Raw genomic sequence first — 23,414 nt, 5'->3', positions numbered from 1 at the left:
GATGGATGGATGGATGGATGGATGGATGGATGGATGGATGGATGGATGGACGGATGGATGGATGGATGAAGGGATGGATGAAGGGATGGATGAAGGGATGGATGAAGGGATGGATGGATGGACAGATAGATGGATGGGCAGAAGGACAAAGGGATGGCTTTGGGGAAGGATGGATGGACAGCTAGGAAACAAGTGGTTCGATGTCAAGGTGGCTGTGAGGATGGGGAGCTGGATGACCTTAGGGTTGGATGGAGAGGTGGCCACGAGAGGGACAGGCAGACCTTCTCCCCACTGCCATCCTGGGGCTGGGCTCAAAGATGCCATGCCTGCCCCAATGCCAGGGCTCGTCAGGACGGGGAGCGCTGGGCATCAGCCCTGCAGCGAACACAGCGGGAGGCGCAGGAGAGGGAGGCCATGCGTGGCGCAGAGCAGGCACGACAGCAGGAGCTCATCCGCGACATGAAGGGGCGGCTGCTGGAGCTGCTGCGGTGAGAGCAGGGTCCTGATCCCCCTCACCTGCCCTCCGCGCACATCCTGCCACCCCCTCCAGTGGGTGTGCAGCCACGCATGCACGATTGCTCCCAAAGCCCTTTGCCCAGAGGAGGGCACCAGAGCCCAGGGAAATCCCACTTGCCACCTTGGGTAGGCTTGGCGCCCATCTTGGGTGCCCAAATGAGGCGCCCACCTTAGCTCACCCACATCAGGCCATGATCCCAGACCCCTAACCCTGCGTGGACAGTGTGGAGACAGCAGCAGTGACACTGCTATACATGGGTTATGAGATAAATCTGGGCACATCCAGCAGCTGCGGAGGGGCTGTTGCACAGAGCCCGTCAAACACAGGAGCACACACACACATACTGATTGCACATGCAACCACCCCCAATGGCCCGGTATCCCACTGGGGGTGACCCATCCCCTCCCTGCAGAGAGAAGGATGCCCTGTGGCAGAAGACAGAGGGCATTGACCCGCAGGCACCCATCCCAGCACCCCGCGATGTGGGGCTGTGCGCCCGCTGTGGCAAGGATTTCCGCCTCCTGTCCCGGCGCTACAGCTGCAGGTGGGCACGGGAGGACACCAGGGAACATAGCAGGGACACCGACTGCCACCACACACCTACCGTCTGCTCTCTCAGCAGGCTGTGCCAGGGCAAGGTGTGCCACGCGTGCTCCGTGGACATGGGGAAGCAGGGGCGATGCTGCCTGGTCTGCTACCAGCAAAGGCACCCACAGGCTATGTGAGCTGGGAGGACGTCCAACCCGCTGTGCCCAGCACATGGGGCCGGTGGGTAAGTCCTGCTGCTCTGGTTTTTGGGGTTGAGATGTCTTTTGCATGGCTGGTCCATGGAGAAGGAAACAACCCGGTGCTGATATCCCAGTGGCTCCAGTGTCATCAATCCGTTTTCGCTGCTTTGAAGCCCTTAGGGGCAGTGGGAACGGGCATGCTGCCATGGGGAAGCCTGAGCCTTCCTTGGGGGGATTGTCTGTTTACGGGGTGTCTCTGCCAAGGCCAGGCTTCACCCCTTCTTTACGCAGGGAGGATGCAAGGGGAGAGGGCTCTTAGCCAACAGCCTTGGTTTCCTGCCAGGCACTGCTTGGGCAAGAGCTTTCCCAGACATAAAGGTGATGGGCTGGCCCTGCTCTTCTGCCTTGCTGTCCTGCCCAGCCCTCCACTGTCCCTGTCCAATCTGACTCCTCCTCCCTAGGTGCCAGGGACCCTCATATCCTGTTCCCAGCCTCATCCCTATCTCACACATCCTTGATGTCCCCAGGCTTAAGGATCCCAGGAGGCTGTGGCAGGGATGATAGAGGAGCAGCATGGGACCCCCATGGAGAGATGCTGGGGCACGCTGGGGCAGGCATCATGATGGTAGACACATATGGGGTGGCAGGAGGAACCCAAGCTGGGCCACAACCCCCTCTTCACTCTGGTACCAGCCCCAGTTGCCCAAGCTGGGACGGAAATGCTCCCTCCGCCCCATCCCGGTTGTGTAAGGGGCAGGTTCCCGGCTCTTTGCACAATGCAGTGCTGTGGGCAGGGGGGGTCCCAGGTGCTACCACCTTCATGGGTTGCAGGGGGGAGGCAGGGCTGGCTCAGTGTCACCAAGGGCAGGGAAAGGCCACTAAAGGATTTTGCCAGGGATTTTGCTTTATTTGAGTTCAAATGGGTATTGGAAAGGGGGTGGTGAGGGTTAGACCCCAGCCGTGTTCCCAGGTCAGAAAAGGTGACACAGAGACCCCATGCTAGGGAAGGACTCAGTGGTGGCACTGAGTGACGCCAGGTTGTGGTCCCCTCGTTGTGGTCCCCTCGGGGGATGTGCAGGATGCAAACCCTCTGCAACAGCCTCTTGGGTAACAGCACTTTCCTGCACTCACTGTCCCCAGGAAGTGCCATGGCTGAGCAGTGCCCTGGGGACATGCCCCAACCCCTCCTACCACCCCCCAGCCAACAGGAGCCATACACGTGTGAAAAACCCACCACCTCCTTTATTGCTGGGCAGCCACTGCTGCCACACTGGAGCTGTGAGGTCCTCAAAGTCATTAGCTTTATCCCAAAGCGCAGGGAAGGTGGGCGGTTTTCAGCATCTTTCCATTGGGACCCCCATGCTGATGTGCCTTCGCACGTGCAGTGTGACCATGGGCAGCCCACAGTGACACCCATCCATGTGCCAGGGGGCCGTGCCCGCTGCCCAAGGCTGTGTCTTGGGTTAGGATGCTGGGGTGCGTGGGGTGCCAGGACTGCATGCACTGGGTCTGGGGGAGCAGTGGGGCTCAGAGGGTGGTGGAGGTGTTGCCAGAGGTGGAGGTGTAGGAGGTGCGGCCGTAGCGTGCCACAGCATCCTTGCTGATGAAGCCGCGCTGTGCCAGGATCTTGAGGAAGCTGTTGCGAAACTTCTGCCCGATGAAGGCATAGATGATGGGGTTGATGCAACTGTGGGCAAAACCAAGGACCTGTGTGATGGAGAGGGCTGTGTCGATGTGTTTCCTCCTCTCACAGGTCTCGGCAATGGCATGTGTCCTCATGAGGGTATCGCTCACCAGCGTGATGTTGTAGGGCAGCCAGCAGACAAGGAAGACCAGCACCACAGCTAGGATGACCTTCATGGCGCGCTGCTTCTGGACGTTCTTGGTCTGCAGGAGGGTGTGCACTGTGACGCCGTAGCAGAAGAGCATGACCAGGAGGGGCAGGGCGAAGCCGAAGGTCTGCGGCAGCACCCGCAGCACCACCCGCCACTTGGTGGTATTCTCATTGCCAATGCGCTCGTAGCAAACTGTGCCATTGCGGTCTGAGACAAACGCCTCGCGGAACAGCAGCACGGGCAGGGAGAGCAGCACCGAGAACACCCAGATGCCCACACAGACAAACTTCACCCAGTGCCTCTTCTCGGTGGCAGCGCGCGTGGCATAGACGATGGCCAAGTAGCGGTCCACGCTGATGCAAGCCAACAGCAGGATGCCGCTGTAGAAGTTGGATTCCTGCAGCACCGAGATGGCTTTGCACATTACGGTGCCAAAAACCCACTCGTGGGCCCAGTAGGCGGCCCAGAGCGGCAGGCTGAGGGCAAAGAGCAGGTCGGCCACGGCCAGGTTGAGCAGGTAGATGTCGGTGACGGAGCGGTTCATGTGGCCGGAGGTGACCACCAGCACCACCAGCCCATTGCCCACCATGCTGAGGAGGAAGACCAGGCAGTAGATGAAGGCCACCAAGTACTTGTTGGCAACGGAGCCTTCGTTACGGCACGGGGAAGAGGAGACGTCGATGTCAGGCAAAGCCAGGCTGTAGTTGCCATAGTCGGTGGTGTAGTTGTATAAGATGTCGAAGAGATCGTCCGCGTAAAACGTCCCCATTTTGCCTGCAAAGCACACAGCAGTGTGAGCTCAGGGCACCTCACCGCACCATACAATGAACAAGGCCACGCCTGGACACCATCCCCACACGTCCCCCTGCCCAACAGCCCTATATGCGCTGCTTCACCTCAGCGCTGCCCCTCTCCAGCCCCCTCCAGGTCCATGCCCCATGAAGGAGCACTCCTGAGTCCTCCCAGTTGGTGTGAGTCCTTTGAACCCTGATGCTCTCCCTAAAATCCATTCCCATGCCAGCTCCCCAAGTGCACCACAGTACCCGGGGCAGAGGAGACGCTTCTCCTCGCTGTATTTCTGGCTTCTTCTTCTGATTCTCCACCCAAATTCCCTGCAGTTCCTCCGGGGCCAGATTTCCTCCCACAGAAAGGCAAGTTCCCGTTTCCTCTCCCAGTCCCACATAGGGAACTACTTGGGGACACTGGGTCCCCCCAGGGTTGGGGTTACTCTATGCAGTGTTGGGGTTACCCTATGCGGAGCCCTTCCTGCACCCCTTGCCCACATAAGCAGGGTGCCCCATCCCACCCCAAAGCCAAGCATTCCAGGCACTCACTCACCACTCACTGTCTCTGCTGCACCCCAAATCTTCTCCCTTTCTCAGCTCCCAGATTTGGCTGCTCCAAGGCCTGGTTGAGGGCTGCCACGGGATGTCCCCTGCTGTCACCCCAAAACGGAGACCCCGGGGAGTGCAGGGACGTGGGCCAACTGCCACCACCGGGTCCCACACCTGTGCCAAGTGCCACGGATCCGGAGCTGACTCCTCCGCTTTATGCAGTGCGGGGAGGAAGCACGGTTGCAAAACCTTCTGCAGTGGGAAGAGGAAGCGGCAATTGAGGGGACACTTTCCTGGCACCCCCAGCTCAGGGCACCGCACCCCCAGGATGCATGGGGTGCTGCCCGTTTTTGGGGCACTGCTAGCCATGGGGCTTCACTACATCCCTGTGGGTGCTCCTATACACCGGGGACACCCTCGTATTATGCTGGGGCACTCTCACATTGTCAGCAACACCATAGCTGCAGGGAGCCCACTGGGGTGACACTTTGGGGGCTCGATAGCCCCCTGGCATCACCCCACATGCAGGCACTCCCCATTCCAGGGCACCCCACCCTGCTCCTTGCCCCCCCCTATATTTCTGGGGTCCCCGCAGCACCCCACGCCCCTGGGGGCACCCCCAAGCTGCGAGGACCCCCACGCCCCGAGCACCCTACAGCTTTCGCCTCCATTTGGGTCTTCCAATCCCCCGCCTCCGGGCACCCCACGACTGCCCCCCGGCACCCCGCATTTGCTATCCCCGCCCAACCAGCGTGGCCACGACCCCCTGAGCAGGAAGGCGGGGTAGCGAGTGACGTCACGCAAGGGGCGGGGCACGACGGGTGGCCCTCGCGCATGCGCCGCCGCCGCCGCCGCCACCGCCCGGCTCCGCGGCAGCCGGGCCGGAAGTGACGCGCGGGCGCGAGAGCGGAAGCGGCGGCGCAGGCTCGGGCGGGTCCCCGGTGCGCGCAGCGGGCTCGGCTCCCTCCGGCCTCGGCGCGCTGAGAGCCGTTCCCCACCCCCGGCACCGACATGATCCTGCTCGAGGTGAACAACCGCATCATCGAGGAGACCCTCACGCTGAAGTTCGAGGGCGCGGCCGCCGGGTAGGGCTGGACGCCGGGCTGGTGAATGGGGCCGGGGCGGGGCGAGGCGGAGGGGGAAGCCTTCCGGCTTGGCGAGGCCTGAGGGAAGGGATGGGGGCAGGGAGCGCGGGGCTGTGGGGGAGGCCTGGGCGGGCGGGGTGGCACCGAGGCTTGGCCGTGGGTGTGAGGCACGGCAGGGCTAGGCGGGGAGAAGGGGGGCGTGGGATAGGGTGGTGCCGGGAACAGTGACAGGGCAGGATGGGGCCTGAAAGGGGGAGGAAAGGGACTGGGGCACGGAGTGGAGGGAGCTGAGGTGGTGGAGCTGAGTAAGGCTAGGGCAGATGAGTGGAAGGCTGTGTGAGGCAGGGCTTGATGGGGTGCTTAGGGCTGGGACTGCGTGAGGATGATGGAGCTTGTGGTGTTGAGGCAGGCTGGGGTGTGCCATTGTGCTGGGGGATGTTGGCAGCCTTCATCAGAGCAGGCCTAGTGTGGTGTCAGAGCTAGTGCAGAATGGAGGAACAGGAAGGTGACATGCGGCAGAGCAGCAGCTTCAACATATTTCTTTGGGGGTGGGGAGCAGATTCCTGTCAGCCTCTCCTGCTGTCCCAACCAGGACCCATGGGTCTGTCCTGGCTGGTAGCACAGGGCTGGTGAGCCTCCTGGCCTTGGGGAGGCTGTAGGGCGGCTGATCTGCACCTGCATCTTCATCTGGGACAGTGCAGTCCCTGGGGAGCCACTGAGCATTACTGACAGTGATGCGCTGGGGCCCTGAAGGCACTCGTCTGAGCACAGTCCAGCTTGGGAGTCACCTTGTTTGAATGTCCTTATCTGCAGCCGTGCACTCAGTGTATCTGAGTAGTTCTGGGCACTTTTGTGTGTGGACAAAGCCCAGAGAAGCAAAGCACAGTGCTGTTCTCTGTGGGGTGGAGCCTGTCCTGACTCTGCAAGCAACACAACCCACGCTGCTCTGGGAAGGGATTCTCCAGAGGGGCCTTCTTCCGTGTCACCTTTTCCTCAAGTGGCTTTTAAAGTGTTCTGCCTTTTGTGTGCAGACCTTTGACAGAGGCCATTTCCTCTGTTTTCCCCTCTTGGTTGACAATTTTTATTTCATACACTAACCTCCTAGGCTGTGCTGCCTTGTGTGATCACCATGTTGCTCTCTTCCTTGCCATCAGCCTCTTTATTCTTCTTGAATGTGATCGTTTCGCGCAACAAGTATCCCCGAAGTACAGGCAGCACACTGGGAGGAGAGAGCTCTTGGGTGCTGCAGCTGCATCCATTAGAAAAAACTTAAGTATATGGAGGTTAATAGCGTGTGTCAAAAACACTCATTCACCACAAGCTTATATAGAGGCGTTCTGCTGGTGGGAGCCTGTGTGCGTGTCCCTGCGTTGGTACTAGTGCAGCAGTAGCAGTGAATGGAGGCTGCAGCCACCAGGAGATTGAATGCACCTCGAAGCCCTGACTCAGTGCGACTAGGGCTGAGGTTGCTTTCTCACCTCCAGTCCACGGAGTTTCCATTGTGCTGTACAGCAAAGCTCACTACTGCCTCAGCATGCTTGCCTGGCATACCAATCTTTCCTGGATCAATTCCTCTTGCTGTGAGTGTGGCCAATGATATCCTGCCTCTGCCTCTTGTTTTACAGGCTGTCCTCTCTTTTGTTTGGAGAGAGGACAAGCTAGGTGCTCTTTCTGGATAAGTGTTGTGCCCTTGGTATGTTGCTGGTGGAGAGGAAGTAGTTTACTTCTTCATTTTCTTCTGTGCTTGTGCTGTCCTGCTGTCCAGGCAAGCACAATGCATCGACAAAGGTCAGAGATGAAACCAAGAAAAATGGAAATCCACTTCTCTGCACAAGTCTTTTTGGGAAGAGGTGTTATGTTATGCCGTGTTTATTCATGAGAAATTTCTTTTCCATCCAGCTAGGGTTCCAGGGTCATCGTGGCCCTGAGCCTGGAGGCAGGAGGGGATTTGCTGCATTTCACTGTTTGGGTGACTGTCTACCCAAGGTGTGTCCTGGGGATGGAACCAGGGTGGTCAGGGCAGGGACACGCCACAAGGGATTCAGTGATTGAGAGGAGTGAGTTTGGACACTCATAGCTGGCCCTGAGTTACCTGCCCTTGAAACATGAATTGGGCAGATGTGATGCACAATTTAGCTGGGCTTGCTCCATGATGTGGGCAGCAGCACTTCCCTCTCCTTCTGTGGCTGTGCCATGGATCCAGCAGCTCCTTGCCAAGCTTACCCATGCCTTCAAGTGGGAGTCGCTTCACATTTCTCCACTGTGTGTAGAGCTGGGTCACTCTTAGAGAAGTCGTAGCCAAATCCTAATGTAGTTTTTGTGCACAAAGCCTATGGAAATCTCATCTTCTTGGACAGCCGCCACTAAATATCAAGGGAATATGCATCAAGGTGGCTACATGTAGTGGACTTCTTGAGACTGTAATTTCTGGTTTTAAAGCAACTTCCTTAAGCCAACCACATTTTTAAATAATGTCCGAAAGCTACACTAGAATCTGCTGAAATACCTCTAATGAGGTATTTGCTGCTAAAAACTTAGACTGTCAAAGTGCTAAAGTGGGGGAATGCCTGGTCAGTACCTGGGAGCAGATATGTCAGAGTCTGGCAGCTCGTTTCAGGAGCTGGGCTTCCGCAGGTGTCAAAAGAATAAGCTCTTCCGTAAGTTTTTGACTAACTCTCTTTGACTTGACAAATTGCCTGGAAGCTGGAGGCTTGCTCACGTGTTGGGAGGTGAGCTCTGCTAGTTGGAAGATTTTGTTTCTCATCTTTGCTTCCTATTGCTAACTGCACAGATAGGTTATTATTTTTCTATTTTAAATGTAAAATATTTGTCTCCTGTGTCCAGTTCTTTTTAATGCACAGCGGAGAACTGCCTCCCAAAACAGATTTGCCCTCCAGTTTTGGTCTGCTCTGATGTAACTGATCCCAGAAAAAATTTAGCAGAGGGCTTGTGTCCCTGGGTATGGTTTTCCAGCTATACGTGGCTTGCCCAAAACTGCCAGCAAATTAATCATCTATCTCAAATTGTTACTTACTATTTACCCACTGTGCAGAAGAAAAATTTGCATAAGTGGAGAACAGTGTGACTGTTCCCTTGGTTGGAGGTGGAGGGGAAAAATACCTCATTAAAGTTAAATTTCTGTAAAGCTTTGAATAGGTACAAATCTGCAGGGTTTCGTGACTGCTGGCTGAATGGGAAAAAGTCTGAAGCTTCAACTTCTCTGGTGTAAACCAGTTCCTGTAGGCTGATTGGAGAGTTTGGCTGAAACTGCACCCGCATGCTCTGTGGTATTTCCCATTTGTGGTTACTTTGGTGCTCATCTGCTGTGGATCAGAGTGCTCTGGCCCCTCTGGGTGAAAGCGGGTGATGTGACCGTTGTGCTGGCGATGCGGTCTGCAAGTGAGTTCCTTGTGGGGAAGCTGGGGAGAGCCCGGAGGATGGAGGAGCTCAGGCAGCCCAGCATCTGCAGAAACCCCAACCCCCCAGCTGAGGACCGCTCAGGTGATGTTGCTGGCAGAGTTGCAGTCTGGGGTTCAGTGCAGGATCAGCAGTACCTCCCGCAGCTGCTCCACTTGGTGCAAGAGAAGAGCAGCTATCAGTAGAGCCTGCGGACCGGCCGCTGTGCTGCCAGCGGGAGCTGTGGGATGCTGCCCTGTCTGCTGGGTATCTTACCACCTGCAGCCAGCCCCTGGACAGTCCCCAGCACAACCTCCACATCCTCAGCAGGTCCCAGATCTGCTCGCAGCGATGCTGTGGGTTGGCACACGTGGGGACTGCCATTACTGCACAGCAGAGCGCTTCTCAAGTTCGCGGCGGGCGTGCTGCGGGAGCTCTTTGATTTCATGCACGCTTGCAGCTCACGCAAAGTAGCTTTTGTTAGTCGAGTGGGGCCCAGGAGGGGAGGAACTGCTTGGATAATTTTAGACATTGCTCATAATTTTTTTATTGGGGTGACCTTTCTGTAGCGAGAGCCTGCAGTCTGTCACTGAATCTGGCTCACTCTTCCAACAGCGCATCAACCCAGTGATCTGCAGGCTCTGCTCAGAGCTGGAAGCTTGAAGCTTTGAAATATCCCCCCACTCCTCTCATTTTTTTTCCCCTCCTCTGGAGCAAGATATTAGAACATCTACATGCCTGCAGCTTTTAAAATAATTGCCATCTTCCTTTATTGGGTACAAACCTTAATTGCGATGTGGGAGCTGCTTTAGTCATCTGTCGATACGGTTGTTGGCCAAGCTCACATTTGCATGCAGGTCTGTTTAATGCAGAAGACAAGGGCTCTGTATAATTACACAGCCTTCGTTCTTCTGTTCTTAAATTTGTTGTAACATATGGCTGAGAGCCTCTGTGGCCTGAGAACGAGGCAGGGGAGTTTGGAAGTTGTCCGAATCAAAATTGAGGAACTGCTGTCAGGAAAAAAAAGATTTGCTGTTGCTTTTAAGTGCTTGTTGGCATCTCTCCACGGGTGCTGTGGCTCTTCTTGGATGCGCTGCCGGGGTGAAAAATCTGATTTGGAGCTGGCTTTGTATTAGATGGACTTAGTGCAGGAGCCATTTAGAGATGAATAGAGGGAATGCAGGCAAGAAGGAATAAAAACCCGTCAAGGCCTCTTATTGTTATAAGCGAGGAGCAGATGGGATTTGGTGTGGATTTGACTGCAAACCTGATAAGCGTTATCAGAAAATGGGCAGCCGCCTGTGCTTGGAGCAGCTGCCATTTTAGCTGCAGAGTTCAGGCAGGGTTTTGCAGAAAGGTCTGGGCTCGGTGTGTAGCAGAGAGAGGAGCCATCTTTGGCTGTTCCTGGGGGGGACGAGTGGGTGTTACTGGTCACGGAGGGAGGCTGCAGTTTGGGTTGTGCAGGTTCAAGGAGCTCCCAGCAGGGCAACAGGAGGCGAGAACTCCTCTGCTGTGCTGCGGTGTTGGTTCAGGCTCCTTCTCTGTCTGGGGACTTCTTAACGAGGGCAAAAGGGGTGTTTTTTTTTTCCTCTTTTAGAAACGTTTTATATAGCCAGAATGGTTTTGGTGAGGTCAGCCAGAAAAAGAAATAGAAGCACGTAAAACTTTCGGGTCCCCCTGGGCTGGCTGGGGCTGAGGTGTGCCCTGTGAGGCAGGAGCATCCTGCAGCACACAGGGTCGGCGTGGCTGCGAGGAGCTCTGCATGCTGCTCACGTGAGCGCTGCCTCCATGAGGCTGCGTGCCGGCGAGCTGGTGAATATTCAGAGCCCCAAAGTTCCATTCGCTTACCTGCATCTCCTGCAAATCTCTCTTCTCTTCTCCATCCCTGAGTACGAGGACTGAGCCGCTTGGGAAATCGGTGTGAAAATAAGTTCTGAGAAATTCATGCTTGCGCAATGGAACGTGCAGGAATCGCGACGTGGCAGCCGTACGCTTTTGTGTGCAGAACAAAGGCTCTTACGCACAGCTATTAACCAACTTTGGGTCTGTGATGTTGTACAGCTCCCTAAATAACGTGACAAGTTATCCTTCTGTCATCTCCCAAGCTACCGACTGAGCAAGCAGGGGTAATTGTCCTTCCGAGGCAAAATCGCTTTGTTGCTCGTTGTCTGTAATTGTTTCCCCGAGTTCCTGAGGGTGAGGTGCTGTATTTGGAGGGACTGCTGAGAGCCGGATGTCAGCTCCGTGTGCATGTGCGTGAATTGGGTCTGAATGATGAAACTAAGCTTTAAGGGTGCATCCTCTTTAATATTCCTAGCTCTTGTGTGCCTGACTGTGCTATCTTTAAAGCTTCCTACATAGGTTTCTTTTTTTATAAAATGTATATTGCCATCCGAGCCGATTCCTAAATCTGAGCGCGGAGCTCTAAAAGAAGAACTCATCTGCATCGACTGACCGTATGGGATCGGTGGGATTTTATTCCATCTCTGCTTTCATCAGTCCTCACTGAGCTTAGATGCAACTTGGGGAATTGCTCCGCTTTCAAAACCAAATGTTATATGTGCCACAGGGGAGGCTCCAAACTTCCATCTCCAGCTAGCAGGGAAGAAAGGTTAAGAGCGAGAGTGGTCGCAGGTAACTGATGCAGCCTTGGGTGCACTCGCACTGCTGCTTTCAAGTGCACAGTTTTTATCTTCAGTGATGCAGCACAAAAGACAGAGGCTCTCTAATCTCCCAGCAAAAAGGGCTGTTGCTTTTCACAGCTATAACAACTCTCAAGAAGCATCAACACCTCATCCTTTCCACTTACAGTCTCTGGTTGGTGACTAACTTCTCCATTTCCACCCAAATAAGGTTGGAGTTGGTCTCTGGCTAGGGTAGTTGAGACCTCAAGGTTGCCTTGGCATGCTGGCTTTGACCTGAGGAGTGCTCTCAGTTGGTTCAGGTGGGTGTGAATGAAGGCTAAGATTTCTCTGGGCTGTAAAACAGATCCAGCATCATTAGCCTGTACTCTGTACTGGCTGCTTTTGAAACAGAAGAGGATGTAGGCTGTGAAATAAAGCAGTTGATTGCCATTTTGACCCTGTTCTCATTTTCCACCCCTGCTCTCAGTGCTGGAGGTAGCTTTGCATTGCTCCCTCGTGGAGGGTGACCTATTAATAACAGTCCCCTTGGAGCTGCTGAAGCACTTATGTAGTGCCATTCTCAACAAATTCACCTTTCGGAAGCAGTTTGATTGTTCGCAGGATCCAGCTCTTCCAGAGATCATAGACTCTGGCACTTAAACTGTAAGATGTTATAAAATCTTCATACTTAAAACATGAGAGGCTGTGTGCCTTAGGCTTGCAAGATGCTCTTGTTGCTGATCCTAAGGAAGGCACTGGCAGTGTTTGTGCAAATCCAGATCTAGGATTTTTCCCGCAGTGGTCGTTGGTGTAGCGTTGGGGTGTTTAGGGATGGAGATAGATGCACATTTCATCTTGACACCCTGAAAAAGTTTAATTTTGCTGATGGTTGCTAGCCCCACACTTGGAGGTGGGTCTGCTCTGAAAGCGAGTTGTATCAAGCCATTGGCAGAGCTGCCCTTGATGGCGGAGGGGGCACGTGAGGAGGGATTGCTTTGCTGCTGCATCCATTTTGTAATCTGGTGTCAGTGGAACTTGAAGAAGAGCCAGTCCCATGAACTTGCGTCTTGGCAGTTGTATATGGAGAGCAGCCTTGTTAAAACCAGATCCTTAGTGATGAGTAGCTTTCTCAGATATTTCTAACTCTGAAACTGCAGTCTGTGATCTGAAATTCTATTAATAAACTACAAATAATAGCAATCTCTGCCAGCTTCCAGGACTGTTCTATGTCACTTCTAGGCAGACTGATTCTTTTAAGAATGAGCGATAGTCCAAGCTGTCAAAGGTTATCTGCTGCTGGAACAGCAGAGTCTGAAGGAGTTTTCAGGTAAAACTGCTTGTGAGAAATGAAATGAATCCTCTTTCCTTCACAGCTTGGAGACTGCTGTTTGACTTCTCATTCACCTCCTTTGTTTTCTTTGCTTTTTAGAAATAAACCAGAGGCAGTAGAAGTAACATTTGCAGGTAAGTTCCATAATGCTCCTGACTTAGAGGAGAGCTAGCTTAAAGGGCCTAGCTGTGGTTATGCCTGGTGTGCTCAAATTCATTCAGCTCAACTGGGTGGGGGCAGGGGAGAGCTGCACAGGGACAGGCTGTGTGAACACCACACACTTCGCAAAGCTGATGGTTTGTGTTCTGCAGGAGCAAAGTCTCCTGTGGGCTGCCTCGCTGTTTTCTCTGTCCATTTACTTTCCTTGAGACTTTGCCCATAGCAGTGAATGCAGCAGGCAGAATAGGCAGTGCCCACTTTGTTTTGTGTGAGTGCTGGATAGCTCTTTTACTTTGCCTGTTCCCCAGTCCTGCACTTGGTGCTGTTTGTTATTAAGTCTTTAGCACCGTCTGGTTAGGGTTGTTAGAAAGCTGGCTTGGGGTGACAGGCAGGATGAATTTATAGCCTGAAGTTTGCTCTCTAGGATGAGAAGTGTCAAGGAGATACAAGCGTTCATTCAGTAGCTGATGTCTTGCTTCTGTTATCAAGGATCAGTGTAAGCTGCGGAGCTCTGTGGGGAAGTGGAGGTAGCTGGAGGGCTGCCTTTCTCTGCCTCCTGCCCTGGCTGCCCGTTCTGCAGTGAAGTGGAAGCTGTCTCAGCAGGCACTGCCTGAGCTGCCTTTGCTCTGCTGATGGAGATTTTTTCCTCCTCCAGGCTGCAGCTCTGTCCTGGTGGGCATGTCAGTCACTTAGTGTGCTGAGCATCCAGAAGGCTCCCATCTCTGCGTGTTTGTGTCCTTGTGCATTGAACACGAGCAGACTTGAAAGGGATGCTAAATGACACTAGACTAGATCTTCCCATGATGGACAGGTGTCATAACTATTTCAGCTCTTTGAATGATAACAGGTTTCCCTACGTGACACTACTTAAATACAGCTTTGTCATGTGTCTGTGAGGGCTGAGGCGGAGGAGTCATGTCACTATGCAATTCCTAGAACACTGCTGTTTCCTCAGAAATAGGAACTGATCCCTCACAAGTTCCTCACGTTTGTCTCGATTGCTTTGTAGACTTTGATGGAGTTCTTTACCATATTTCAAACCCCAATGGAGATAAGACAAAAGTGATGGTCAGCATTTCTCTGAAATTCTACAAAGAACTGCAAGAACATGGTGCTGATGAGGTAAGTGAGCATCTCTGGGCATCTGGGGTTTTGAGGCTACAAATGCTGTATTAGAAGAAGCAATGCCCTTGCGATGTTCAGGTCTAATGTACAGAGAATTGTCTGCGTTCCTGTTTCATGTTGGCGTTCCTGTGCTGACCAGGAGTCTTGCGTTGCTGGAACACGAGGACAGAGTATGCTCCTACTCTGTCATGAGGAAGTAGTCATCTTTTATAACCCGTTGGCCTGAAAGATCAAAGCATCACTCATTCTGAAAGTGCCTTCAAAATGAGTATGGGGCCTGGCAAAAGTAGTTTCATTGACTGATGCTCTGAGCCCAATGGCAAGAGAAAGCACCAAATCAACTCTGGAGTCCCACAGCGGTGCTTTTCTGACTCTAACCACACTTGAGAGTGAGTTACAGGCTCCGGCTGTGTGTGCAGACCTTGACCTGCAGACTGTCTGGTTCCCCTTTTGCTGCTGCTGTGTGAAGTTAGCAGGTTCAGTTCCTGTTGAATTGGCCCAGCTGCGGAGCGCCATTTATGGTAGCAAGAAGGCACCTCACTGAGCTGTGGTTGGGTCGCAAGGCAGGAAGTGTGACTCAGTTCCCAAGTTAGTTTTCAAATCTCCTAACGCTCGCAAATAAGGTTCACCCTGCAGGTTTTTGCCTTGGAGGAAAACAAAGAAACTGCTCTATGAGTTTATTGGGAATCTGGCAGGAAGCAGGAGATTTGAACCCAAAATGAATTCCTGCAAGTTGCTACAAGACCTACCAAAGTTAGAATAAATGTGACTAAGCATCCTGCTTTCTAGGAGCAACATTGCCCCCTGTACTACAGGGCAGCGGGAGCAGCCCCGCTGCAGGTTCTGCTGCTGGGAAGCAAGAGAGCCAAGCAGCCCAAATGAAGGAGCCTTTCCAGCACGTTTAGTGAGGATCAGTACAGTGGATGATCCCAGGAGAAGTGCTGTGGTGGGTGTGGGACTGATGTTCACTGCATTGTAGCAGGGTAGCAGCCTTACACCAGTAGTCACAGCGATGGCTGAGCAGGGGTGTGTGTTCCTTCTCCACTCTGACTGCTGTGCTAAGGCTGAAGGCAGCTGACAGCCAATTTGTCAGGCTCTGAGAGGAAGATGGGATCTTTGCAGGACTGCCTTGGAAGTGCTGACTAAATAGAAATTACATTTTTCAAACCACTGTTTAACAAACTGTGTGCCTCTGTGCTTCCGTGGAGAAGATGGAGCTTGTTTCTGCACTTCCTCTGCTGGGTCTTTGGTGAAACCCCGCTGTGAGAAGCCAAAGTGGGGTTCCTGCTAAGAGAGAGCATCTCCCTGGGTCAGGCAGGCTTTCTGCTGAGGAGGTTTTGGCATGCAGAGAGCCTGTGCAGTCTCTTTGCATGGTGGAGGGTGTCATCCCAGGAGGGCCAGTTCTGCCACTGCGTTGTTCTGTTCTTCTGTGAGAAATACCTCCTGTTCCCAGCCCCCTCGTTGACACAGAGCTACAGCTCAGTTGAAAATTGCCATTGATGTAAAATTCAGTAGTGATTATGCTTGAAAAAAGGTTTTTGCTGTGCTGTGGGCGTCTGCTTCTGGGAGGCATCCAAGTTGCCTGGCAGTCTCCTCTCCATCCCCATCTGTCCCATGGAATAGGCTGAGGCTGGGCAGGCAATTGCTTGGACAGGCCTTGCCTATCCCCAGTTCTAAACATGCACAGGAAAGGACAGGGCATGGTTTGTGGTTCCTCCCCCATCCTGAACCCCTGGGAACTGCGTTTGGGATGGGTAGGAGGATTGTAACCCCCAGAGTTGCTGTGTCAAACTGCTGATAGTTCTCCTTGGAAGATACAAGGCATACAGAAGGGCTTTTCTCACCCATGCAGGTTCAAGACCAGCAAGAGCTTTAAAAAAGTTCTAGTTTTGACTCTTGTCCTGCAGCATGCTCCCTGTCAGTGGAGATCAGAGAGCAAGAGCAGGGAATACTATTAAAAGCTGATGACTTAAATATTTGTCCAAGTTCAGTTAGATTAGGGGAGGCAGATGCCTGTAATTTGATGTTTCTACACGGAGACTGAACATTGCCTAGGCAATGCAGGAGGAAATGACTCTGATACCTTATGCTCACAATGTCTATTTTTTTTTTCCTAGGTGTTGAAGAAAGTCTATGGAAACTACTTGGTAAATCCTGAATCAGGTAACCCTGCTGTAACATTTACAGTGCGCATGAATGCAATTCCAAAACAGCTTAAGTAAACTCAGAAATGCTCAGATGAAGGCTGCCCATCAAGAGTTTAATATTTGGGGCTTTCTGTACAATGAATGGCAATATAAAAGGTGTCTTACCTACATCAGAGCTGAAGTTTCTTGCAGCATAAGCTGTAACTCTCAATGCAGCCCTCCTCCAGGAAGCCTCTGTTCCTCACAATTGGGGTCTTTGTTCTTCTCAAAGACATTTCATGAGACACAGGAAAACCATGGTTACCTGTGACAGCATCTCTTCCTACTCACTGTGAAAACTTAGGAGCAGTGCAGCCAGCACGTGTGTCTCAGAGCTAGAGAGAGAGCACTGGGAACGTTTCCATGGTCACACACCAAGTTCAGGCACAGCTTCTGGCAGTGGTTGTTGTTGGAAGCAGTCACCCCTGAGCTTTTTGGAAGCCCTTAAGGCAAAGGTGGGACTGTAGCAGCAATGCTTGGACCGTAGGTGTCTCTTTCCAGAAAATGTGTCTCTGGTTGTATTAGGACCCTGCATAGATTATTAAGGTTAGTGTCTGTTCCTCACCAGGTTACAATGTCTCTTTGCTTTACGACCTGGAGAACCTTCCCGCAGACAAAGATGCTATTGTGCACCAAGCTGGCATGTTGAAGCGCAACTGCTTTGCTTCAGTCTTTGAGAAGTATTTCAAATTCCAGGAAGAGGGCAAAGAAGGAGAGAAAAGAGCTGTCATCCACTACAGAGACGATGAGACAATGTAAGTGTTTGAGTGGCACGGGAGTGGAGTCAGGCAGCAGCCACTGTGCTTCTAATCAGAGCTGTAGGATGTGGTGGAAAGTCAGGAAATCCTATTGCTCAGTGCTTTGGCACGGTAATAAGGGCCTGTCCTAGGCTCTAAGGAGTATCCAGTGAGGGTAATGCTCACCCCTCAGGCTGCAGAGGTGTTATACAAGAGGCTCTGTTAGCAGTAGCGCTTGTGGCTGCATGCAAGAAAGGAATTAGCCGCTCCCAACAGAAGTGTTTTGCTCCCTGTAAACACTGTCTCGAGGGTGGGGAGCTTTTCAGCATCTACCTGAGCTTGTCATGCAGCTGCTTCCTCACCCAGTTGCAGTTCTGGCAGTTGTATTCACAACTGAGTTCTCCTCTCTCGCCCACCTGTAGGTATGTTGAGGCAAAAAAGGACCGCGTCACGGTGGTGTTCAGCACAGTATTTAAGGATGATGACGATGTGGTGATCGGAAAGGTGTTTATGCAGGTATGGAAACTGGGGAAAGCATCTGATCCTCAATTCACTTCTCACTTGGAGCAGCATTGTTGAACAAGCAGATGTAAGACAGAAGGGATCGCACAGGCAATTTAATGCATGTAAATGCTCTACAGGGCTCCAGTCTGCCTGGGATGGAAGAACGTGCTACTAGGCACGGGAGTGTAACTACTAATCCAGGCTCTTGCATTGTCCTCTTAATTATTGATGGTCTTGCTGATATGCACAATCAAACACATTATGTATTGCAGATGAAAAACACCGCATGAATACTTCAGTATCCACGCTAAGGCCCTCTTGCACAACTGGTTGTGGTGTAGGGATCACCGAGCAGAAGAGGAAGTGAGCGTGGCAGGGAGGCTGTAGAAGGAGTAGAAGGGTTGAGGCAATATTGTGCTGTGCCTGAGATGGTGCTGTGAGTTTGTTTCTGCTGATTCTCAAAAGCTGCAAAAAGCCTTGGACCGGGAGCAGCTCAGTGTGACTGTTCTCATGTGCAGCAACAGGTTCTTGGATTTGAGCTTTGAAAAGCTATGAATTTGCTTAGTTTACATACTTGAATCAGTCATAATAATGCCAAGTACTTCTGGATTCAGCTTCCCTTTGCAACTGCCACTTAGCTGGGAAGCATTCAGAGGGCCATAGTAAACACTTCTGTTAGTGATGGTGTCCAGCCTGCAGAGATTGAGACATTTGCTTACAGCTGGGGATGGCTCAGTCTGAGCTGATTTGTGTATTCATCCATGTTGCCTACCTAGCTCACCTTCTGTCTGCTGTTGGACTTGTGGGCAGCATATTGCTGGCCCAGTTTGCTGCATACAAGTTTACCTATGTTGGGGTTCATTATAACAAGGTCTGTTGTGATGGCAATGGTGTGTATTACCTCACAGCTTTGCCCTTTGTGTGTTGTAACTACATGCAGGGCATCTGTTCTGGCTTTGAGCTTTTCCCCGCCACCATATCCCACAGCCTGAAATTCAGCTTTATAAATCCAGGAGGGAGGCATGAGGTGAACAGAACAGGGTTTGTGAGGCTCCTGGGGAGATGGCAAAGCTTCAAGGGAGCAGCTGTCCCAGAGTCTGCAGTGTCCTGAGTTCTTGGTTTTTTACAACAGCAAGCCTTATTCCTGCCTGGCCACAAGAGTTTCCACTCCGAGTCACGCTAGCTCCTTCCCTCCAGCTATTTCTGTTGCGTAGTGCAGTGGCAGCTGCTTATCTGCTCCCTCATGGAGAAAATCTGGCCATTAACTAACCAGCAAAGCCATTTGAACCATTTCAGCCTCTGGTATAAACAGGCGGAAGTGCAAGCTAAGCATTTCATGAAGGAAACCCCAGTGAACTACTTGGCTTTCCAACAGGAGAGCTCCGCCCTTCCTGGGGTGTGCTGTGCTGAGAAGGGAGAAGAGGCCAAGGATAGCTGGCAATGCACGGGCTGGGCAGGTCAGCGAGGCAGAGGGGTGTTTGCTCTGTGTTGGGGCATGGAAATGGGTCTGGACTTTCCCAGCCCTTTTTAGAGACACTCCTGAAACTCATTGCATGTGAGATGGGTGTTGTGCTGCTGTCAGAGAGGCTCCCTGGTGAAAAATGGTTCTCCTTGCATTGAGGTGTTGTTTCAGGGCTCTTTTAGAGAAGAGCTAAGAGCAGCAGTTTTCACACAAGCTTCAAACCCTTTACATGCTTTTTAACATCCAGGTAAAGATTCTTGGTGAAAGATGCTTTTCTTAAATGGCTGAGCATCTAAAACTGTTGCAGTTGAGACTCTGCAGCCCTTTCTGAAGTTTTCCGCTCCTTTGGAGTGATGGGTGCTGCCCACTTTCACGGGAATTATGTGGAGCAGGAGCTGTGCTGTCTCATCTGCTTGCTCAGCCTGAGGTGTCCTGTCCATGAAACACTTCTGTGTCCCATGACGGTAAATGTGATGCTGAAATCCGCACAAGCTGAGGGTTTGTACTAGGGACACACGTAAACTTGCGAGAACCATGCTTTTTGGTTTGATTTTGCAGATGGCCTGATTAGATTGGCCCGTGGAGGGAAGGCTGGTTAATCACCTGCTCAGTTGCCCTGTGGGACTGGGAAACCCCATTTGCTTTCCCATTGCGCTGCCTGGTGTGCCGCAGTGGGACTCACCTTATTTTTATTTTGTTCAGGAGTTCAAGGAGGGTCGCCGGGCCAGTCACACAGCCCCACAGGTGCTCTTCAGCCACAGGGAGCCACCCTTGGAGCTGAAAGATACAGACGCGGCCATCGGCGACAATATTGGCTACATCACCTTTGGTAAGCAGGCAGCTCCGTGGCGTGGGGATGCTCAGGGAAAAGAGAGGTTCCTGCTACTGCATGAAAACCTAGTTCACCTTCCTTGAGTGTTCAAGTGAGTCACTGGGCCTGAAGGGACTCTGGAGTTGCATGCTGTTGTTGTGTGTCCCCTTCTCTCCCCGATGGTCAGCGTCTCTGCTGCATCACGTCACCTCAGCTCTGCTCTGGGCAGTGAGAGAGTAGACAGTGAGCCATATGATGTCGGCCTATAAATTGAGTTCAGCATGTGGGAGTAAGTTTGGCTTTGTTGTGATACTGTGGAAACTGGAGGCTTCTTTCTTATGGGCATGTAATCTGTAACTGCAGACACTTGGGCTGCAAGCTGTGCTTCTCCAGCTCTGCCTCTCTGCTCTAAGCCAAACACTTCTATCTCTGATGAAATACCCTCACCTGCCTGCAAAGGCACTGCTTTGCTGGCCAGCAGTCATGTCCTCCTGGGCAGCAGTGCTGATGGCTGACCTGGGGAGTCCAAACCCTGCCCCTGTTCAAAGGGAGAGATCTCTTGCAGAGAAACTGGGATCATGGTTGAATATGCTGTTAGGGTCTCCCAGGCCAGCATGCCTGCAGGTTGGAGCTCAGAGACAAAGCACAGCCACTGCAGAGGTAAGCGAAGCTAGCGCTGCTCTCCTCCCACGCTGGGAACAGTGCCCTGGGTTCAGGAACTTAAATCAGTCATGGCAGAGCTGCCTAGTGGCAGTTCTTGGACTGCCAGCAAGACTTCTTCCTTGTCTAGAGGCAGTTTCTCTGTTATCTGATCTGACAGTCCCAGGTGAGATCATCACTGAGACAAAAGGTCTTTCAGCCCTTGGATCTGGGACGCTTAGCACAGCACCAGTACTGAAGTAGTGTCCCTGCAGTTTCCTGCGGTGTCGTCATCTCTGGGCACTTGGCCTTGCCTGTGTCCTCCAGCTGTGTCCAGGCTGCTGCAAGAGACTCGAGCGTGTGACAGGGGGTGGGAAAGTGCTGCTAAGCCCTGTGTTTAAAATCACCAGTGCTGCTTAATCCTGATACATGTCTCAGTAATGGGCACAAGTAAACAGGCATTCAGAGCAGCGTGCTGTACAGCCTGCAGCACCAGAGGACCCTGAAGAGCCCGTTCATAGCTTCAGGAAGCAATAACACTTTGTGTGGCCCCTTTCCTTTCAGTGCTGTTCCCCCGTCACACCAATGCTGCTGCCAGAGACAACACCATAAACCTGATCCACACATTCCGGGACTACCTGCACTATCACATCAAGTGCTCGAAGGTACCAAGGGGATGTGGCTGGGGAAGATGGGAGGCTTGGCCCATCTCATCTAGGCGGATTAAATGGGAGAAGCGTGGAGTAGGGGTACCCTTGTTCCCCCACCCTGAGAACTGACTAATGCACAGCACTGCCCTCCACAATCATGCTAGGTTGTGGCACATGGTGCGTCATCGCCTTCTTCCTGTTCTTTGGTACAAGCAGTGCCTGTTTGCCTCCCATCCTAGCAGCAAACTAGGATTTTTTTTTTTTTCCTTTTCAATCTGTGGTTTTCTTTCTGGGAACAGAAATAAGGGTAGTTACTCAGAAACCTGCCTTTGACCAGAGCTCAGGCAGCAATTTTCACCATTGCCACCCCAGCTCCCCTCATACTGCATGACAGGGAGGCTGAGCACTCACTGTAGCTGTGCTGGCGCTTTCCCATCAAGGAAAAGAAATGTAGCTCCTACCCTGTGCCCTCCAGCAGCAGCTGGCCCTGGGGCAAGCCTCCCACTGTCTCCAGCTCCTGTGGAGCCTAGCCACAAGCAGTACCTGGCTGGCAGGAGTGACAACCCTTACCCAAATCACTCAGATACCAGCTGATCTCTGCTGCTTTGCTCATGGTCCAAAGCCAGCCGTGAGCATCCCGAAGGTGTGGTTAGCTGAAAGATTGGCCTGAAATCTCAGCTGTAAACACAGGATCCTGAAGTGTCCCTGTATTGTTCCTGCAGGCCTATATTCACACACGTATGAGGGCAAAAACATCAGATTTCCTCAAGGTGCTGAACCGTGCCCGTCCAGACGCAGAGAAGAAAGAAATGAAAACAATCACGTGAGTAGCAAGGCTTTGTTAATCAGGCTTCCGTGCCTGCCACAAGCTTGCTTCTTCACAGCTCGGCATTCTCTGCTCCTAGATTTGGTATACTATGGGATGGCCAGTTTGGGACCTGATGTCCAGTGCTTGCAGGGCATCCTCCTGCTGTGAATGTGGCATGGCTCTCCCTGCTGGGGTGTGTTCTTCCTGCCTGGTGTGTCTGCAGCTCCCCAGAGCCTGTGGCCACTAGCTCACTTGGGCCATGAGCATTCGTGGGGATTGGCTCCCTTTGGCAAATAAAGCAGCCCAGAGCAATGCACACGAATGGCAGTGGCTGTGTAGCATGTTTCCCTCATGACTCTGGCCTCTTGCTCCCAGAGCTCCTTTGCATCCTCTTTCTGTGCATCCTGGTATTTCCTCTTTGCTTTTTGCTCTGGGGCGTTGGAGTTGTGCCCTTCCCCATAGTAGTGTGGTCCACTTGCTCTGTGCTTGCTGCAAGCAATGCCTGTGGGCTCTGAACCACCAGTACCAGTGTGTCTTTGAGAGCTCAGTGCAAGCTTGTGCCCACAAAAAGTCACCCTAGGGCAGCCCAGGAAAGCCAAAGGCAACCCAAGGTAGCTCTGAAGGCCACACTGACCTCTCTCTGCATCCTTTCAGGGGGAAGACATTCACAACCCGTTAACGTCAGGGTCACTGAGGCTGCCGTGGAGGATGAAGGTTGGGGCACTTGCTACCCGATAATCGTAGCTTTTAATGTTGCACCTCTGTGGGCTCATAAGGAATTCAAGCAATCGGGGTCTGTTTGTACGACAGTTTGGGAAGTAATCTGCAGAAACGAGCTGTGCTTGCGAGGACTCGATCGTTCCAAGAAACAAACCTTAATTCCAGTTTGATTGACTTAATTTCTTTTCTTTTTTTTTTAATTTTTTTTTCTTTTCAAGCTGTTTCGCTTTGCAATATGTTACCGGAAATAAGTTGCAGTATTTCTTATGAGAATAATGCAATATTAACTTGTTTTCTTCTGAGTATTTGAGTTCAAAACTCCTGTATCTGAAGAAATACTGTTGGGGTTCATTAATAAAGGAGATCTTTCTATCTTAAGGAGCTGTAGGTTTTTGGCTTGTCAATGCATGTGGCCTTGCCAAGGAAAGAGCACTTGGAGAGACAAGCGCAGGGGGGTGTTGAAGTTGATTGTGGCGTGGGGACAATTACTGTGGCTTGGAGCTCGTTACATTCTTGTCAGTGGGGCTGAAGTGTGGGTACGGTACCCAGGACTAGTGAGAGTCCTCTTGTGTTAATGACCCAGGGGAGGAGGAGCAGCTCTCTTAGGAAGAGGAGACTGGAGTCAGCTTGATTACCTCACAGCATTGCCGGGCTGAGAGGCAGCGCTGTGGTGTCCTGGCACCCCATGTGCTACCTCTTGTGTGCAGTGTCACTTGTCTCCTAATGGGCTGTGACAGCTCTCCTACCCTTGGCCAACAATCCAT

General features: G+C 52.4%; 3 protein-coding genes across 12 annotated transcripts in view; 2 read left to right on the top strand and 1 right to left on the bottom strand.

Annotated features, from left to right (window-relative positions):
- Positions 1 to 1,373, top strand: part of RUFY4 (RUN and FYVE domain containing 4) — a 5,840-nt gene extending 4,467 nt beyond the window's left edge. For 2 of the 6 annotated variants that reach the window (XM_021400521.1, XM_021400518.1), the window contains 2 exons: positions 342 to 488; positions 930 to 1,373. In XM_021400521.1, the coding sequence (XP_021256196.1) occupies positions 342 to 488; positions 930 to 1,242 (460 nt within the window). In that variant the 3' untranslated portion in view covers positions 1,243 to 1,373. Of the gene's footprint in view, positions 1 to 341 lie in introns of all 6 variants that reach the window. The other 4 variants (XM_021400520.1, XM_021400519.1, XM_021400523.1 and 1 more) reach the window with 4 other exon arrangements.
- On the bottom strand, positions 1,466 to 11,373 carry LOC110400551 (C-X-C chemokine receptor type 1-like). 5 transcript variants are annotated; one of them, XM_021400514.1, is made up of 4 exons: positions 10,744 to 11,373; positions 4,426 to 4,666; positions 3,040 to 3,854; positions 1,466 to 2,932 (listed from the first exon to the last, which is right to left on the bottom strand). In XM_021400514.1, the coding sequence occupies exons 1-4, from the start codon at positions 10,747 to 10,749 to the stop codon at positions 1,775 to 1,777; spliced, it is 2,220 nt and encodes a 739-aa protein (XP_021256189.1). In that variant the 5' UTR covers positions 10,750 to 11,373; the 3' UTR covers positions 1,466 to 1,774. The 5 variants fall into 5 exon arrangements, with proteins under 5 accessions (XP_021256189.1, XP_021256188.1, XP_021256190.1 ...); XM_021400513.1 differs by lacking the exon at positions 10,744 to 11,373 and having other exon boundaries at positions 4,426 to 5,268; XM_021400515.1 differs by lacking the exon at positions 10,744 to 11,373 and having other exon boundaries at positions 4,419 to 4,564.
- Positions 5,299 to 23,028, top strand: ARPC2 (actin related protein 2/3 complex subunit 2). Its single transcript, XM_021400531.1, has 10 exons — positions 5,299 to 5,499; positions 12,949 to 12,983; positions 14,018 to 14,130; positions 16,251 to 16,296; positions 16,888 to 17,074; positions 17,479 to 17,572; positions 19,725 to 19,851; positions 21,037 to 21,137; positions 21,845 to 21,945; positions 22,585 to 23,028. The coding sequence occupies exons 1-10, from the start codon at positions 5,426 to 5,428 to the stop codon at positions 22,607 to 22,609; spliced, it is 903 nt and encodes a 300-aa protein (XP_021256206.1). The 5' UTR covers positions 5,299 to 5,425; the 3' UTR covers positions 22,610 to 23,028.

This window comes from Numida meleagris, chromosome 5 (assembly GCF_002078875.1).
Source record: "Numida meleagris isolate 19003 breed g44 Domestic line chromosome 5, NumMel1.0, whole genome shotgun sequence".
Classification (NCBI taxonomy): domain Eukaryota; kingdom Metazoa; phylum Chordata; class Aves; order Galliformes; family Numididae; genus Numida; species Numida meleagris.
Note: the sequence above shows the minus strand (reverse complement) of the source record. Positions and strands in the feature narration are given on the sequence as shown.